Genomic DNA, 17151 nt, shown 5'->3' on the forward strand with positions numbered 1-17151 from the left:
CGGTTCGCTGGTCCGGCGGCTCCGGTTGAGCTGCTGCAGGCATGCCTGCGGGAGGTCCAGCCGAGCCGCGGGACCAGCGAACCATCCGCAGTCATGCCTGCAGGAGGTCCACTGGAGCCGCCGGCCGAGCGTCCCCTCCGCAGTCATGCCTGCGGCAGGTCCGCTGCTCCCGGGGCTCCGGTGGACCTCCCGCAGGCATGACTGCGGCAGGTCCGCCGGCCCAGCCTGCCGCCCCCCCGGGAAAGGGCCGCCCCAGGCGGGTGCTTGCCCTGCTGGGCTCTGGAGCCGGCCCTGTTCATAATAGTACTTTGCTTTCATGGAGCACTTGCCCTCCACCAATCTCAGTGTGTACAGAGGTAGCGAAGTATCATTATCCTATTTCACAGAGGGGGTAAGTAAGACACAGAAGTGAAGAAACTTATGAAGAACACATAGAAAATCAATAGCAGAGCTGAGAATATAACCAAGGTTTCCTGCCTTCCCTATCCATTGGCTCATGATACCCTACATTCATTTTTATGAAGCAAAAAGTGACTTGTCTTTTTCACCTAAATCTAGATACACATGCTCCAGGCATTCCTGTTTTTGCACAGGCGTGTGGTCTAAGCATATGGAAGTGTCTCTCTCTTTCCTCCCAGTTAGTCTGATGAGAACATATCCTGCCTGTTCCCTTACTTTACAAAGAAGGTACTTGCATTCCTAAACTTGCTGTATCTTCAAATTACACTGATAGGAGCATTTTGTTGGCTGAATTGTCCTGGTAGGGTAACATCTAATGTCTTCAAGTCAACCGAAGTTTGCTGGGGAAGAGGAAGATTTTGTAAAGTGCTGTCATTTTTACAGTGTTCTGGATAGGTTTTTGTAATCTATTCTGGGGATTGATACTCAAGGGATTTTCCCCACCCCCTCCCCAAGATGGTGGTCTTTAGGAAAGTTACCATCTGCCCCGCTCAGGGCAGAGCAAATGCATATGACGGTCCCTTCTGCTAGACGTTCACAATCTCATTCAGACAAGGACAATGTTATTTAAACACAGATGAGGTACCAGGTGACAGCCATATGTAGAAGCAGACCAGAGCCTTAGAGAAATCACTGTTGAAGTGGAAGCCCTGAGGAGTTTGATTAGCTTTAATTAGAAAGGAATTTGAAAGTATGATGGTTAGATCCACTGTCTGAAATCCACCTCCCCTACACACATACACAGTTCAGAGTGTTCTAGGTTGACCAGATAGCAAGTGTGAAAAATTGGGGCAGGGGATGGGAAGGGTAATAGGCACCTATATAAGGAAAAGCCCTGAATATTGGGACTGTCCCTATAAAATCAGGACATCTGGTCACCCTAGAGTGTTCAAATCTAGGGGTTTAATTCAGGCCTACTTCTATTTTCATTGACATGCACCTTTTCAGACAAAGAGAGAGCCCCCCTCCTCTTTTCTCCAGAGACAGAGATCAGAGCTCATCTCTCTTCAGAATGTCACCTTGTTTGCTATGTGTTTCAAAATAAGAGTTCTTGGCTTGAGAGAGAGAAACTATTTCTAGCCATTAGTAGTTGTATGAACTGGGGAAGCCTCCAATTTTCCTAAATTTATTTTAAGGCTTGAAATGGGGAAAAAATTCTAAACAGTGTCTACTCCTTCATGTGGTCAGCTGGCAATGTTTGGTAAATGGGATGAGATACTATCAGCATTTAATAGTTTCAAGACGTGTGTGTGTAATTTTTTTTTAAATCAAGTGCAGCCAAATTCTACTTTTTTTATCCCCAAGTAAGATGGGCAGCAACAGAAGCAAGCAGTGAGATCCCCTCAACCTCAGAGCACAGGGAGAAAGCAGTGTCCATAGAATCAACTTCCCTTTCTGACACCCAAATCAAGGAGAGGAGCACAATGAGAATTCCACATTCCCCCCGAACCAAGGACATAATGAAACAGGAGTCTTAGGGTAGGGGTGTGCTAGGGAACATGTCACAATAGGATACAGTGACATGCTACTAGTAGCCCAGAGAGCAGGCTACTAGTAAGGACTCCGGTAATAGAACTTCTTCCAGATCTGGCTACAGATAGGGGCAAGAACCTAGAACTGTTCCCCATCCTCAAATCACAATCCAAGCAAAAATGAGATGTTGCAGCCTCTCCCAAGGATGAGGGGAAAATCATCCTCAGGAGGCCACTGCAACCCTGGTTAGCATCAGCTTGTTGGACTTGCTTGCTGCTCACTCCACAATGGCAATGCAGATATTATCCTCATTTTAGAGATGGGGGAACTAAGGTACAAAGTACTGCAGTGTGTGTGCCAGATGCTGAAACAGGAACAGACCCAAATCTCCTGGCTCCCAGGCCTGTGCGCAATGATTCAGCCCTGCCCTCTTCACCTGTAAAGTATGTTTTGTTTTGTTTTTCTTTCAGATTTTGAACCTTTGAAAATATAACATCCTATTTGAGTGCAAAGAGAGATTTAGTGACATGAATTCTCACAATGGCTACGTGACACAGATAATTGTTTTTTATTTGAAGAAACTGAGGGGGACTTTGTGGCCTCAGACAAGCCGCGTTAGAGTTAGAATCAGGATTAAACTTCAAGAGTTCCTTCCTGATTCAGTCCTGCCACTCGCAGACCATGTTACTTACTGCAGTGCTTAGACTAAGCCCATATCTTAGAATACAATACAGGGGATAAGGAGCAGAGCAGTTTTATACAGTAGTCTTCCAACTCTGGCTTTGATACAAAGTAAAATGGATTTTGGATGTTCATGGAGAACTACTGTCCAACTGTGCCATAAAACTCCTGTTCCTCAGGTTACTCTGTAAAGAGGCATGAACAAACTCAATAACTAAAAGGGGGAAAAAAAATCCCCAGAGAAGACATAATTATTCCAGTGGAGTGTTCTTTGATGTAGCTATTTCCATCCAAACCAATCAGGCTGCAAGGTAATAGGCGAAGAAGAAAAGAGCTTCCCTTAGTCTAAGAAGAAAAGTGTGTGCCAGAGCTGCCCAGATAACCAGGAAACCTGTTTAGATTAGGCCAGCTTGTGACTTGCACGTTCTTGGAGCAGTTCTCACCTTAATGAATATATAGTTCTATTTTTATTTTTATTTTTTTGCAAAGGAAAGATACTGTCTCTGCAGTGGTTGCCCATAATATTAGTGCTCCGAATGAGGAATATAATTATAATTCCTAGTTGGTTTGCAATCACTGAAGTTACACCAGAAACAATTTTGTCTCCTTATCCGTAAGCTACAGTTCCTTTGGTTCTAAACAAACATGGTACTTATGGAGTCTCCTTTCTAAGGCTGTCAGAAAAAAGTACACCACCCTATTCTTAATAATTAGATAAAAGGATAGGTTCTCTTGCCATTCTGGACTCCTAGCAATTATCTATGTAATGTAAATCCTTTAAATTGAACCCAAATTTGCAATCAGGGTGATCTATAGGTTTTGCATGGCTGTGTATTAGGATTTTGTGGCCTTCTCTTGCTGTCTCCACACCAGTAACTGGGGCTATAGCAGTGTGTTTCTGGGCAGAGACAACCCTAATTATATAATTTAGTATCAAAGTTAGCTTGGTGCTGATCAAGACAGTATCTACCCTAAGACATTTACAATCTAATAACTACCCAGTGTGGCCACTGGTAATGTAGGCCGATAGCCTCCTTGCTGGGAGGTGCGTACTCTGTCTTTAAAGCTGTAGTAAGAAGCCAGACTGGCGAAGGGTGTGGAGAAAGTCTGAGGCAGAAGTTCTCTAATGAACCTGTAGCTTTTTCCTTACTCTGACAAAGTTCTTTGTTTAAAGAAACCAGCTCTTCCTGTGTTTCTTTACCATTGTCACATAGCTTGAAAACTTGCTCACCGTCCAAGTCTATCTCAATGTAGCCCAGATAGTGGAATATAAATTCTGGGCTATACCTGGGTCTCAGTCAGGAAAGGAAAATGACTACTTTTTGGCATTCCTCCTATACTTCTAGGGAAGCCATTCTGGAAACAGTCAAATTATGCCTTACAGATTGAGATGGAGCTCTGTCTTATTCTGTGCTTTCCTAGAGGATAGGGTACTCAACTGGAGATGACTGACTGCCTGTACAGTACTTAGCACAGTGGGATCGCCAGGCACCACAGTAATATATATTAAAATGCATCACATGGAAACAGCGTTTGAGCCTCAGAAAAAGTTTTAGACACAAGACAACTATCTCTGAAGTTTCCCTCTGACAGCCACCAATTGCTGTTTGTTTGTAAGATCTGGAATCAAGGCTTATATTGAGGATCATCACCATAGCAGTGGCCCAAAACATCACCAATACCCCTCCTGCCAGAGGAGAATTGTTCCCTACAGGCCATTCATGATTTATGGCTTCCACCATTTCCTTGGGTGAACTATCCCATAGTTCGATGGCTCATAATTGGGACGTTTTCCTTTTAGTCTAAATGTTTTCTTAAATTCAACCATTATTAGTAGTTAGAACCATTTGTATACGCTTAATTCCTCTCACACTGTGGCATTTACACTCTTTCGATACCTGTGGATAGTTATATCCCCTGCTAGTCATACTTCAGACAAACTTAATGTCCCATTAACTGTGCATAAACTTGATAACTACGGGAGTAAGATACCTAAGAATTTCCTGCTGCAAAAAGCAAGGCATCTTCAGCTGAATTTAAAAAATATAAGGCTTTTATTGAATTAAATAGAAAATAATTCCATAAACATAAAATCAAACAAATGGCTAAGCAGCAATGGCAGTGTCTGCCCCCAAAGAGCTTACAATCTTACAAATTCATGTTATGCTGCCCCTAAATTTTCAGCATGCTGCAGAATTCTATACTGAGAACACAAACTGCAATAGAAAAGTTGGCAAAGGGATGCTGAAGGCACGGGCAGCTTGGCAGAGGACAGTTGTGGCTTTTGGCCCTTGGGAGGCTTGGGCAGTAGTAAGATAAACTCACTCAGGGCTTGTCAATATGAATGCTTAGTTCACAACAAGCTGGGTTATTAATCTGCGCTGCACTAGCTTGGTGCACGCTAAATGTCCTCCTGCTGCATGCTAAAATGCCTGTGTCATAGGTTTGTTCCCCACTTTGAACTTTAGCATCCAAAAGATGGGGACCTGCATGGATCCTTCTAAGCTTAAATCCTAGCTTAGATCTGGTACCCCTGCCACCAGCCAGGTTTTAGTGTCTGGCACACTCTCTGTTCCCCCAAACCTTTCCCTGGGGAACACAGATCCAAACTCCTTGGATCTTAACACAAAGGGAAATAAACCATTCCCCCACCTTTCTCCCTCCCTTAGTCGTTGGGAGAGATTACCTTGATTCAACTCCTTGAATCTAAACAAAGAGGGATTCACCTCCCCCCCCTCCTTTCTTTCCCCCACCTATCCCTGGTGAGTCAGACTAATCCCCTGGGGTCTCAAACAAGGGAAAAATCAAACAGGTTCTTAAAAAGAAAAGCTTTTAATTAAAGAAAGTTTTTTACTTTTTCTATCTCTGTAAAATCAGGATGGACGTTTACAGGGTACAGCTTATAAAAACTAGAGGGACTCTAGCACAAATACAAGTACAGCAAAGAGGTAAAATATTGGTCCAGCAAACACACATTTGCAAATACAGGAATTAATCAAAAGACTAATTCGCCTTTCTAATACTCACTATATTGCATAGAAGAGAATATTTCAGGAAGCTTGGAGAGCCTGGATATACGTCTGGCCCCTCTTAGATCCAAAGAGAGAACACCCCCCAAAACAAAAGAACACAAACAAAGGCTTCCCTCCACCGAGGTTTGAAAGTATCTTGTCCCCTGATTGGTCCTCTGGTCAGGTGTTAGCCAGGTCCACTGAGCTTGTTAACCCTTTACAGGTAAAAGAGACCTTAACCCTTAACTATCTGTTTGACAGCCTGTTTCAAAGTGGGGTATATCAAAGCGCACAGGAACTTTTTAGTGCGTGGAGAGGGCCCACGCAGGCACACGGTGCATGGCAATCTCATGCAGAGTAGATTCATACCCCAGCTCGCCGCAAACTGTTTGGTATAGACAAACCCTTAGATTGTGTCTACACAGTTAATCTGGGTGATTGGCACCAAGGCTATCCTAGCCTGGTTGTGAGCATTCCCCCTGCAGTGTGCTCCCCATGTTACTGTGTCCTCACTGTTTCTGCACTCCCCGTGTCTGCGGGTGTATCCGATGGTTCTTTGTGCTGAGATTCTCTAGGGCTCTCGCTGGAGAATGTGTCTGTACTTTGGGGGAGGGGGAACTGTGGGAAGGCACAGGAGGACTATCAATACTTGGGTGATTTTCCCTGCACTCTCACTGCAAGTGGGCGGGTTCTAGCCCAAGTTAAAGCAGAACTTGGGTTCCAACCCATATCACCACCTTTGTAAACTAGCCTGGTTTACAGCGCTTCCAAACCCAGGTCAGAGGTTTTTCTGTGTGAATGATAGGAGGATTAGGATTAAAACCTAGCTCAGAGCCTGGGTTACCTGGCTATTTGTTCCCAAAAGGATCAGCAGTAGAGTCAATGTTGACATTTAATATGTTTTGTTTTGGAGTTAACATTCTGAGCTGAATATGTACAGTTCATATTTCTGAATATTTATGCCACCTGCAGACGCAAACAGATATCGCTGTATCAGTCACATTCAGTTCATATGTAAAATATTTTCTTCATATCCACCTGAACAAGAAACTTAATTTTAAAAATTAGGTTTAGATGGAGTCTGTTGGTTTTCACTTCTAGGTGACCAATTTTAGATTCCAAGGCCAGAAGGAACCATTGTGATCATCTAGGCTGACTTTCTATATAACCCAGTGTGATGGGTTGGACGCCCTCGTCCGGGATGCCACCTGATGTACTGGAGTTTCACTGAGCCTCTCCTACTCCACCTGCCTGGATTCCCTCTCCCTGTTTTGCTGAATTAGGCCCTCCGGCCTCTTGCAGCACATACACAAGTAAGGCCACACCCAGCTGCAGACACAGACTGAAGTCAGCTCTGTTTGTGAGAGGATTCACCCAGCACTCACGTGCACACCCCTTTTGGGAGATAACTCCAAAATAATACTGTCTTACACTGTATAGAAAAATCTGCACAGTGCAAGCTCATAACATTTCACCCTCTTCCTATAAAAAGCAGATTTTAAATGGTTAAAGAGATTACTAAACAAATAAAACAAAACATGCAAAGTAAGCTTGATTAATTAAAGAAATTGGCTACAAATAGTAATTTCTCACCCTAAATATTGTCACAGGCAGATTACAGAGAGTCTTGAAAGTCAGCTGCTCTGCCTTCAGCCAAGAAGCTAGATGCACTTCCAGCCTGGGTTCAACTCTTCTTCCCCCAGTTCAGTTCTTGCTTCCAGGTGTTTTTCAGAGTCTCTTTGGGTGGGGAGGCAGAGGAGAGCCAACGATGTCACTCCCCTGCCTTATATAGCTTTTGTGTATGGTGGGAACCCTTTGTCTTCCAGTGGAAAAACACTAGCAGGGGGTTTAGTACCAGGTGACTCAAACCCATGTCTCTGCAGGGTTGTAGCAGCCATTACTTGCAGGCAGTCTGGTGCATCCACAGGAAGACTAAGCTCTTTTTTACAGTCCATTGTCTTTGCTAATGGACCATCAGCCTTGTCTGACTTTGTCATTGTTGTACCTGAAGGGCTAGTTCTGGGTGACATCCGAAGTAGCACGTTTGAAATACAGATACATGGTTAATATTCCTAATGATACAGGCATACAAATTGGATAATCGCATTCAGTAAATCATAACCTTTCCATGACATCTTACGCAAGCCATCTTGCATAAAGTATATATGTTATGCCACATCTATAGCATAAGCATATTTCCATAAAGAATATGGAGTGTAGGGGGGAGGGATAGCTCAGTGGTTTGAGCATTGGCCTGCTAAACCCAGGGTTGTGAGTTCAATCCTTGAGGGGGCCATTTGGGGAACTGGGGTAAAAATCTGGGGATTGGTCCTGCTTTGAGCAGGGGGTTGGACTAGATGACCTCCTGAGGTCCCTTCCAACCCTAATATTCTATGATTCTATGATCACACCCAGGACATAAAAATTCCCCAAAATAAATTTCAATCCAGCCTGGGTGAGCAGTGACTTGGAGTCATTGCCTTCTAGCTGTTCTGCAACCTGTATGAATCAAGCTTGCTACATCTGACTCTAGTTCCCAACTGACAGATGTTTGCATCACTATAACACTAGATTTGGCAACCACCCACTCCTTTCACCACCAATACACACAGATTTTTTGGACTGTTTTCAAGTTGATCTGCTTCTGTCTGAAATGGTTTCTCATCCTACTACACAGACTGACTGCAGCAGCTGAGAACGAGTTGCTGTAAGGAACGTGCTATGACCGTTTTTGGTTTTGGTATGTTTATTTCTATTGGGTTGTGTTTTTTAAAAAAAAAAAACTAAATGAAAAGTATTTCCTTCATAATTTGCAACCTTTATGTCACATACTGAAAGGATGTAGGAAGAGTCGGGCCCTTTCAAGTGTAGCCAACGAGCCGTGGGGTGCTGGGGAAGGTTTTGCGCATGTCCATGCACTTCCTGTCAATGAAGAGGGAGTTGGCCTTCACAGAAAGGTCATGCTCCAGTCTTGCTTTGTTAAGGACCAGTAGCTGAAGAGTATCATGGGCCTCTCGCAGGCGCAGCTTCAGAGTCTGTAATGTGTCATCTATAGTAAACACTTCATTGACGAGTCTGAAAAGGGAAGAGGAGACAAGTTACCCAAATGCCTAACAAACCCTTTCCATGGTTTGTTCTTCAAACCATGGAAAGGTGATGGATGGCCAGGATTTGTCTGCAGGATTTAGGGGATTTAAGTGTTAAAAAGAGGCGTTGAGTTGGACTGAGCAAGTGTGAAAACATCTCTGCTCCTTAGCACCTGGTAGGAAGGGGAGCCCCTTCAACAGCAGCTTGGGCTGCCCTGCATTGAGACAGTTTGTGAGAATAACTTTCTCTCTCCCCCATTGCCCATTGTCAATGCAGCATTTCCAGGGATGTCACTGCAGTGTTAACCCCCTATTAGCTGGTGTTCTAGTGCCGTGGTTCTCAAACTAGGTCTGCCGCTTGTTCAGGGAAAGCCCCTGGCGGTCCGGGCTGGTTTGTTTACCTGCTGTGTGCACCGGTTTGGCCAATCGTGGCTCCCACTGACCGCAGTTCACCACTCTAGGCCAATGGGGGCTGCGGGAAGCTGCGCAGGCCAAGGGATGTGCTGGCTGCCCTTCCTGCAGCCCCCATTGGCCTGGAGCGGTGAATCGCGGCCAGTGGGAGCCGCAATCGGCCGAACCTGCAGACGCAGCAGGTAAACAAACCAGCCCAGCCCGCCAGAGGCTTTCCCTGATCAAGCGGTATCCCTAGTTTGAGAACCACTGTTCTAGTGTATTTCTGGGCTGGATGTTGTCGAACATGTGCAGCTTTAAAGATAGTACAGGATGGCCCCTCGTCAGTCAATTCTGTCAGTTGCTCAAAGCACATTTCTGTTTTCTTACTCTGTAAAATAATAAACAGCAGTTTTCCCAAGGTCCACCTTAATTTACCATATAAGAGTATTCCCAGTTGCTGCAGTAAAATGCACAGCAAAGCTAACCTTCCTTTATTAATTAGTAGTTTATCTAATTCCTTCAGCTGTACTGTTGGCAGCGCACCGAGTCAGAGAACCAGTGCCAATATTACCACTTCCTTCTAAATAAACAGCAAACTCTGATAACATTTTCAGCTTTTAAAGGGTGTTTCAATGGGTATTTTCTTCCTCTAGCTATAATAGTTGAGCTTTGGGGTTGAATTATCCTTGTTTTTAACCATATGAGAGTTAAAAACCAATACAAATTATTCCAGGAGCATAAATGCTTCAAGTGGGGAAATAGACAGTAAATGGTTTTACATTAGCTAGATGGGAGTTCACAAGATGGATTGTATAATTTTTAGCCCAGTAAAACTCTGTTTAACTTAGAGTTTTGCCCATTTAAGGACTTCATGACTTGGGTTTAGATGATTGTATGAACAAACGCAGTGGGAGCAAGACTGGGTAAAATGACGTGCAAACCTGCAATTGTACCTCAAACTGACAACCTGTTACTGATCCTTTCATGGAGGGTCAGGAATATTTTCCCTATGCATTCATACTGCTACGGATTCAGATTGAGGCCAGAAGCTGAACTGATGAAATACCGTAAGAATTGATTCCTTAGCAATAGTTTGAGCCTGTTCAAGTGTGGGGGGGAAAACACTGGAAATCTCTTGCAGACCCAGACTGTGCGGATAGCTCAGATATACTTTGGGGAAGCATCTAAATATTTGGGTATTTATCTGCAAATATCCTGAGTCTGGGTGGGTTGGAACGTCTTCTATCTAAACTGGACTTGGACAAGAGAACAGACTCATGAACTATCGAGTGCTTCCTGATTTCTCTCAGTTCTTAAAGCCCATGACAAGTGAACATAAGAACAGACATGCTGGGTCAGACTATCGGTCCATCTAGCCCAGTATCCTGTCTTCCGACAGTTGCCAATGTCAGGTGCCCTAGAGGGAATGAACAGAACAGGTAATCATCAAGTAATTCATCTCCTGTTGCTCATTCCCAGCTTCTGCTAGAGGCTAGGGACACCATCCCTGCCCATCCTGGCTAATCGTCATTGATGGACCTATCCTCCATGAACTTATCTAATTCTTTTTTGAACCCTGTTATAGTCTTGGCCTTCACAACATCTCTGGCAAGGAGTTCCACAGGTTGACTGTGCATTGTGTGAAAAAATACTTCCTTTTGTTTGTTTTAAACCTGCTGGTTTTGGTGGCCCCTAGTTCTTGTGTTATGAGAAGGAGTAAATAGCACTTCTTGATTTACTTTCTCCACACCGATCATAATTTTATAGATCTCCATCATATCCACCTTTAGTCATCTTTTCCAAGCTGAAAAGTCCTAGTCTTATTATTCTCTCCTCATACGGCAGCCATTCCATACCCTAATCTTTTGTTGCCCTTTTCTGAACCTTTTCCAATTCTAATATATCTTTTTTGAGATGGGGCAACCATATCTGCACGCAGTATTCAAGGTGTGGGCGTACCATGGATTTATATATAGGCAATATGATATTTTCTGTCTTATTATCTATCCCTTTCTTAATGACTCCCAACATTCTGTTCGCTTTTTTGACTGACACTGCACACTGAGTGAATGTTTTCAAAGAACTATCAACAATGACTCCAAGATCTTTCTTGAGTTATAACAGCTAATTTAGACCCCATCATTTCATATGTATAGTTGGGTTTATGTTTTCCAATGTGCATTACTTTTCATTTATCAACATTGAATTTCATCTGCCATTTTGTTGCCCTGTCACCTGGTTTGAAAGATCCTTTTGTAGCTCTTCGCAGTCTGCCTAGGACTTAACTATCTTGAGTAGTTTTGTATCATCTGCAAATTTTGCCACCTCACTGTTTACTCCTTTTTCCAGACCACTTATGAATATATTGAATGGGACTGGTCCCAGTACAGACCCCTGGGAGACACCTCTCTCCATGCTGAAAACTGACCCTGTATTCCTACCCTTTGTTTCCTATCTTTTAACCAGTTACCAATCCATGAGAGTTACCTTCCCTCTTACCCCATGACAGCTTACTTTGCTTAAGAGCCTTTGGTGAGGGACCTTGTCAAAGGCTTTCTGAAAATCAAAGTACACTATATCATAGAATAGCAGTGTTGGAAGGGACCTCAGGAGATCATAGAATTTTATCATAGAATATCAGGGTTTGAAGGGACCTCAGAAGGTCATCTAGTCCAACTCCCTGCTCAAAGCAGGACCAATCCCCAGAAAGATTTTTGCCCCAGATCCCTAAATGGCCCCCTCAAGGATTGAGTTTACAGCCCTGGGTTTAGCAGGCCAATGTTCAAACCACTGAGCTATCCCTCCCCCGATCCACTGAATTCCATCTTGTCCACATACCTGTTGACCCCTTCAAGGAATTCTAGTAGATTGATGAGGCATGATTTCCCTTTTACAAGAACCATGTTGACTCTTTCCCCAACAAATTATGTTAATCTGTGTGTCTGACAATGTTGTTCTTTACTATAATTTCAACCAGTTTACCCAGTACTGAAGTCAGGTTTACCAGCCTGTAATTGGTAGTATCACCTCTGGAGCCCTTTTTAAAAATTGGTGTCACATTAGCTATACTCAAGTCATTTGGTACAGACACTGTTTTAAATGATAGGTTACAAACTACAGTTAGAAGTTCTGCAGTTTCACATTTGAGTTCATTCAGAACTCTTGGGTGAATACCATCTGGTCCTGGTGACTTATTACTATTTAGTTTATTAATTTGTTCCCAAACCTCCTGTAATGACACCTCAATCTGGGACAGTTCCTCAGATTTGTCACTTTAAAAAAATGGCTCAGGTTTGGGAATCTCCCTCACATCCTCAGCCGTGAAGTCTGATGCAAAGAATTCATTTAGTTTCTCCACAATGGCCTTATCATCCTTGAGCACTCCTTTAGCATCTCAATCGTCCAGTGGCCCCACTACTTGTTTAGCAGGCTTCCTGCTTCTGATGTACTTAAAAAAAAATTGCTATTACTTTTTGAGTCTTTGGCTAGTTGTTCTTCAAATTCTTTTTTGGCCTTCCTAATTATATTTTTACACTTCATTTGCCAGAGTTTATGCTCCTTTCTATTTTCCTCTCTAGGATTTAATATCCTCTTTTTAAAGGATGCCTTTGTGTCTCTCACTGCTTCTTTTACTTTGTTGTTTAGCCACAGTGGCACTTTTTTAGTTCTGTGTTTTTTAATGTGGGGTATATATTTAAATTGAGCCTCTATTATGGTGTCTTTAAAAAGTGTCCGTGCAACTTGCTGGGATTTCCCTTTTGGCGCTGTACCTTTAATTTTGGTTTCACTAACTTCCTCATTTTTGCGTAGTCCCCCTTTCTAAAAATAAATGCTACAGTGTTGGGCCGCTGTGGTGTTTTCCTCACCACAGGGATGTTAAATTTAATTATTTTATGGTTACTATTACCAAGTGGTCCAGCTATATTCACCTCTTGGACCAGATCCTGTGCTCCACTTAGGACTAAATCAAGAATTGCCTCTCCTCCTTTGGGATCCAGGACTAGCTGCTCCAAGAAGCAGTCATTTAAGGTGTCAAGAGACTTTATCTCTGCATCCCATCCTGAGGTGACATGTACTCAGTCAATATGGGGATAGCTGAAATCCCCCATTATAACTGAGTTTTTTATTTCTATATCCTCTTTAAACTCCCTGAGCATTTCATAGTCACTATCACCATCCTGGTCAGGTGGTCGGTAATATATTCCTACTGCTATTTTCTTATTATTAGAGCATGGAATTACTATCCATGGAGATTCTATGGGACAGTTTGGTTCATTTAAGATTTTTTACTTCATTTGATTCTACGCTTTCTTTCACATATAGTGCCACTCCCCCACTAGCATGACCTGTTCTGTCCTTCCAATATATTTTGCACCCTGATATTACTGTGTCCCATTGACTATCCTCATTCCACCTAGTTTCTGTGATGCCTATTATATCAATATCCTCATTTAATACAAGGCACTCTAGTTCACTCATCTTGTTATTTAGACTTCTAGCATTTGTATACAAACACTTTAAAAACTTGTCACTTTTTAGCTGTCTGCCATTACATGATGTAATTGAATGGGCCTCTTTTTCATTTGACTGTTTCTCATCGGATCCTACCTGTATTTTATCATCTTCCATCCTCTCCTCCTTACTAAGACATAGAGAATGTCCATTAATAGATCCTCCCCTAAGGGATGTCTCTACGCACCTGTCGGCTTTCCCCGAGCCCTTAGTTTAAAAACTGCTCAATGACCTTTTTAATTTTAAGTGCCAGCAATCTGGTTCCATTTTGGTTTAGGTGGAGCCAATCCTTCCTGTATAGGCTACCCCTTTCCGAAAAGTTTCCCCAGTTCCTACTAAATCTAAACCCCTCCTCCCTACACCATCGTCTCATCCACGCATTGAGACCCTGCAGTTCTGTCTAACTGGCCCTCCTCATGGAACTGAAAGCATTTCAGAGAATGCTACCATGGAGGTTGTGGACTTCAATCTCTGACCTAACAGCATAAATTTGGCCTCCAGGACCTCTCTCCTATCCTTCCCTATGCCACAATCACCAGCTCCTCCCTAGCACTATACATAAGTCTATCTAGATGTCTAAAGAGAGCCGCAACTTTCGCACTAGGCAGGGCAGGCAAGTCACCATGCAGTTCTCCTGGTCATCGCAAACCCAGCTATCTATGTTTCTAATGATTGAATCTCCCCATAACTGTTATCTGTCTCTTCCTAATAACTGGAGATCCCTCCCCTGGAGAGAGATCCTCAGTGCAAGAGGATACCGCAACATCATCTGGAAGGAGGGTCCCAACTATGGGATGGTTTCCCTCTGCTCCAGTTGGATGTTCTCCTTCCCTGAGACTTTCATTCTCCTCAACAGCACAGAGGCTGTCAGACCAGGCAGGGGTGGGACTGTTCTACTGTGTCCTGAAAAGTCTCATCTATGTACCTCTCTGTCTCCCTTAGCTCCTTCAGTTCAGCCACTCTGGTCTCTGAAGCCCCTATATGGTCTCTGAGGGCTAGGAGCTCCTTGCACCGAATGCACACATACACCACCTGCCCATAGGGCAGGTAATCATACATGCTGCATTGAGTGCAATAAACTGGATAGCCCCTACTCTGTTGCTGGACTTCTGCCTGCATTCTCTTTTTACTCCTGCAGCTTGTTCCTTGGTTGATGTTTTGTTTTTATCAAGGGGTGTTTTTGGCTTTAAGTTTAAAGAATGTTAAGATTATCTAGCCCCCCCCCCCCTCACGCTCCCCTATTTCCTTTTCTACTTCTGCACCAAACATGAAGCACAACTTCCTAGTAGATAAATAAACAGCTTCAGACGATCAGGCAAGAAACCTTGGCTTTCTGAGGAGGCCTGATATAGTAGCAAAAAAGAGGGGCGGGGTGACAGATGCATGCAAGCAGGGAGATGTCCAAGAACATAAAAGGATGATCTCTATCAAATCCCTGGCTGACAGAATCAAGGATTGCCTAAAGTACATCAGTCTGCATCCTGCCTACAGAGCTATCACGCACCTGGCTGGCAGCCATGAACAGCCTTCTAACATCCCCATCATGAAACCAGATGGCTCTCCCTGTTCATCGATGGATGAGGTCCGGGATAGATGGAAAACACATTATGAAAGCATGCTGAATCCGGACCTGCTGACAGCTCTCCAGAGCTACGTGACCTGGCAACCCACACAGCTGTGGACCCAGGGATGAACACTGAGCCTCTGTGTGAAAAGGCGAACAAAAGCTACTAAATGGATATGCTGCTGGAGCCAAGGGTGTTCCAATCGAGTCACTCAAAGATGCCTCTGAACCAGTGAGCATTGACCTGCCTCAACTGTTCTTAAAAGCGTGGGCATCAGGCAAAGTACCACTAGAATAGAAAGGCGCCCTCATAATGTCCCTGTACCAGGGCAACAGATCTCACATTGAGTATGACAACTACAGATTGATCTCATTGCTGTTGTGCCCTGGAAAGGTCTTTGCTGAGCAGGATGCAGCCTCTCCTTACAAACATAGTTGTCCACAGCAATCAGGTTTCACAGCTGGGCGGTTGACAATGGGCACTATCTTTATCCTTCAGCTCCTGGCTGAGCTGCACTGAGAATTTAACATCCTCCCTCCCCCGCTTCATGTGGCATATATTGAAATCAAAACAGCTTTTGATTCAGCTGACTGACCAGCACGTTGGCTTGCAGTGAAAGGAGCTGGCATTCTAAATCTGCTGATCTTCACAAAGGTGCCACTGTGAGAGTGCACGTTGGTTCCCAGCTACATTTCTACATGACCTCAGGTGTGCCACAGGGATGCATTCACACCCCAGTACTATTCTGTAGAGCCATCAGCTGGATATTAGAACTTGCCACTACTCCTGTTGGAATCCAGGTTGGTCAAGAAGTGCTCACTGACCAAGACATGGAGAACTCTGCTTTGCTTGTGGAGAACTCAGAGAATTTCAGCCCCAGCTACAAGGTCTCAAGACACTGTCCCCACGCTGGGGCTGAATGTTTCATGGCAGGAGATGAAGGTTCAGAACCTCGGAGCTGGGCCATCAGAACCCCCGGTGCAGGCAAGGTCATGTACCACAGAGATCCTTGACAAGTTCATCAGCCTGGGCTGTAAGCAGAGTTCAGTCACAGCAAACCAGATGTTCTTCGATGAATAGGTCTTGCTGTCTCCTGTATGACGTCCATGTCCTGCTGTGAGGTGGGGCATCAGTACAACAGCACCCCGCTCTGGCGAAGCATGGCACAGCTCCTGCACTCTCAGCCCAGCGGGGCTGTCAGTCTATTCCTGGTGCCCAGGAGTCTGAAAACCCTTTCTTCCCTCCCACGTCTGTCAGGGGGCAGGTATGGGACCCCAGGCCCACCTACTCCCCTGGGTTCCAGTTCAGGATGCTCGAGCTAGATAAGCAGGATAGGGCTGCTTGACTCTGACAGTCTCCCCCCCCCCCCCGAGTTTCTTCCTACCTGCCCCTAGATCCTGCAGGCTCTCCTGCCTGTCAGTCAGTTTGTCCCCGCCTGGGCTTTTGTCTCTGGGCATCTCTTTAATAGCTTGCTGGCAGGAGCTCCTTTCTCCAGCCTGCTCACTTGTCTGGTATCCACCCCGCCCCTCTGCTTTCCCAGCCCTTTTTTCCTCCAGCTGCTGTCAAGCTTCCAATCAGCAGTGCTTGGTGTGCCTGTATCAGCCCTTTGGTTGCTAGGCTAGCATGGGGTACATACACCCCATGACACTCGCTTATGCCATTGTGCAGAGACAAAGTTCAGGATCTATCAAATGTGTGTGTACAGCCCATATTGCTATACAGATCAGAAACCTGGGCCCACTTACAGGCAGACTTGTAGTGGCTAGAGGCATTCCATATGCTCTAGTAGTACCAAATCATGAGCATTAAGTTGTTTGACTTTGTGTCATAATCTCATAGAGACTGGCCTTCTTTCAATCACTCACTATATTTAAAAGCAGCAGTGCTGTCTGGCTATGTCACCAGCACACCATGCTCTCAAACTCTCCATCAGCGCGTGAAGGGGTGCATGCCCTGAGTCACCTGATGCCA

General features: G+C 44.4%; 1 protein-coding gene and 1 long non-coding RNA gene across 2 annotated transcripts in view; one reads left to right on the forward strand and one right to left on the reverse strand.

The window, feature by feature from the left end:
* LOC123343700 overlaps positions 1-17151 on the forward strand; it is a 102533-nt gene that overhangs the window by 76542 nt on the left and 8840 nt on the right. The window lies entirely within an intron of this gene.
* Positions 8382-17151, reverse strand: part of TEKT5 (tektin 5) — a 55625-nt gene continuing 46855 nt past the window's right edge. Inside the window, exon 7 of the mRNA XM_044978965.1 lies at positions 8382-8699. Within this exon, the coding sequence (XP_044834900.1) occupies positions 8486-8699 (214 nt within the window). The 3' untranslated portion in view covers positions 8382-8485. The remainder of the gene's footprint in view (positions 8700-17151) is intronic.

The sequence above is a fragment of the Mauremys mutica genome, chromosome 11 (genome assembly GCF_020497125.1).
Source record: "Mauremys mutica isolate MM-2020 ecotype Southern chromosome 11, ASM2049712v1, whole genome shotgun sequence".
Taxonomy (NCBI): Eukaryota; Metazoa; Chordata; order Testudines; family Geoemydidae; genus Mauremys; species Mauremys mutica.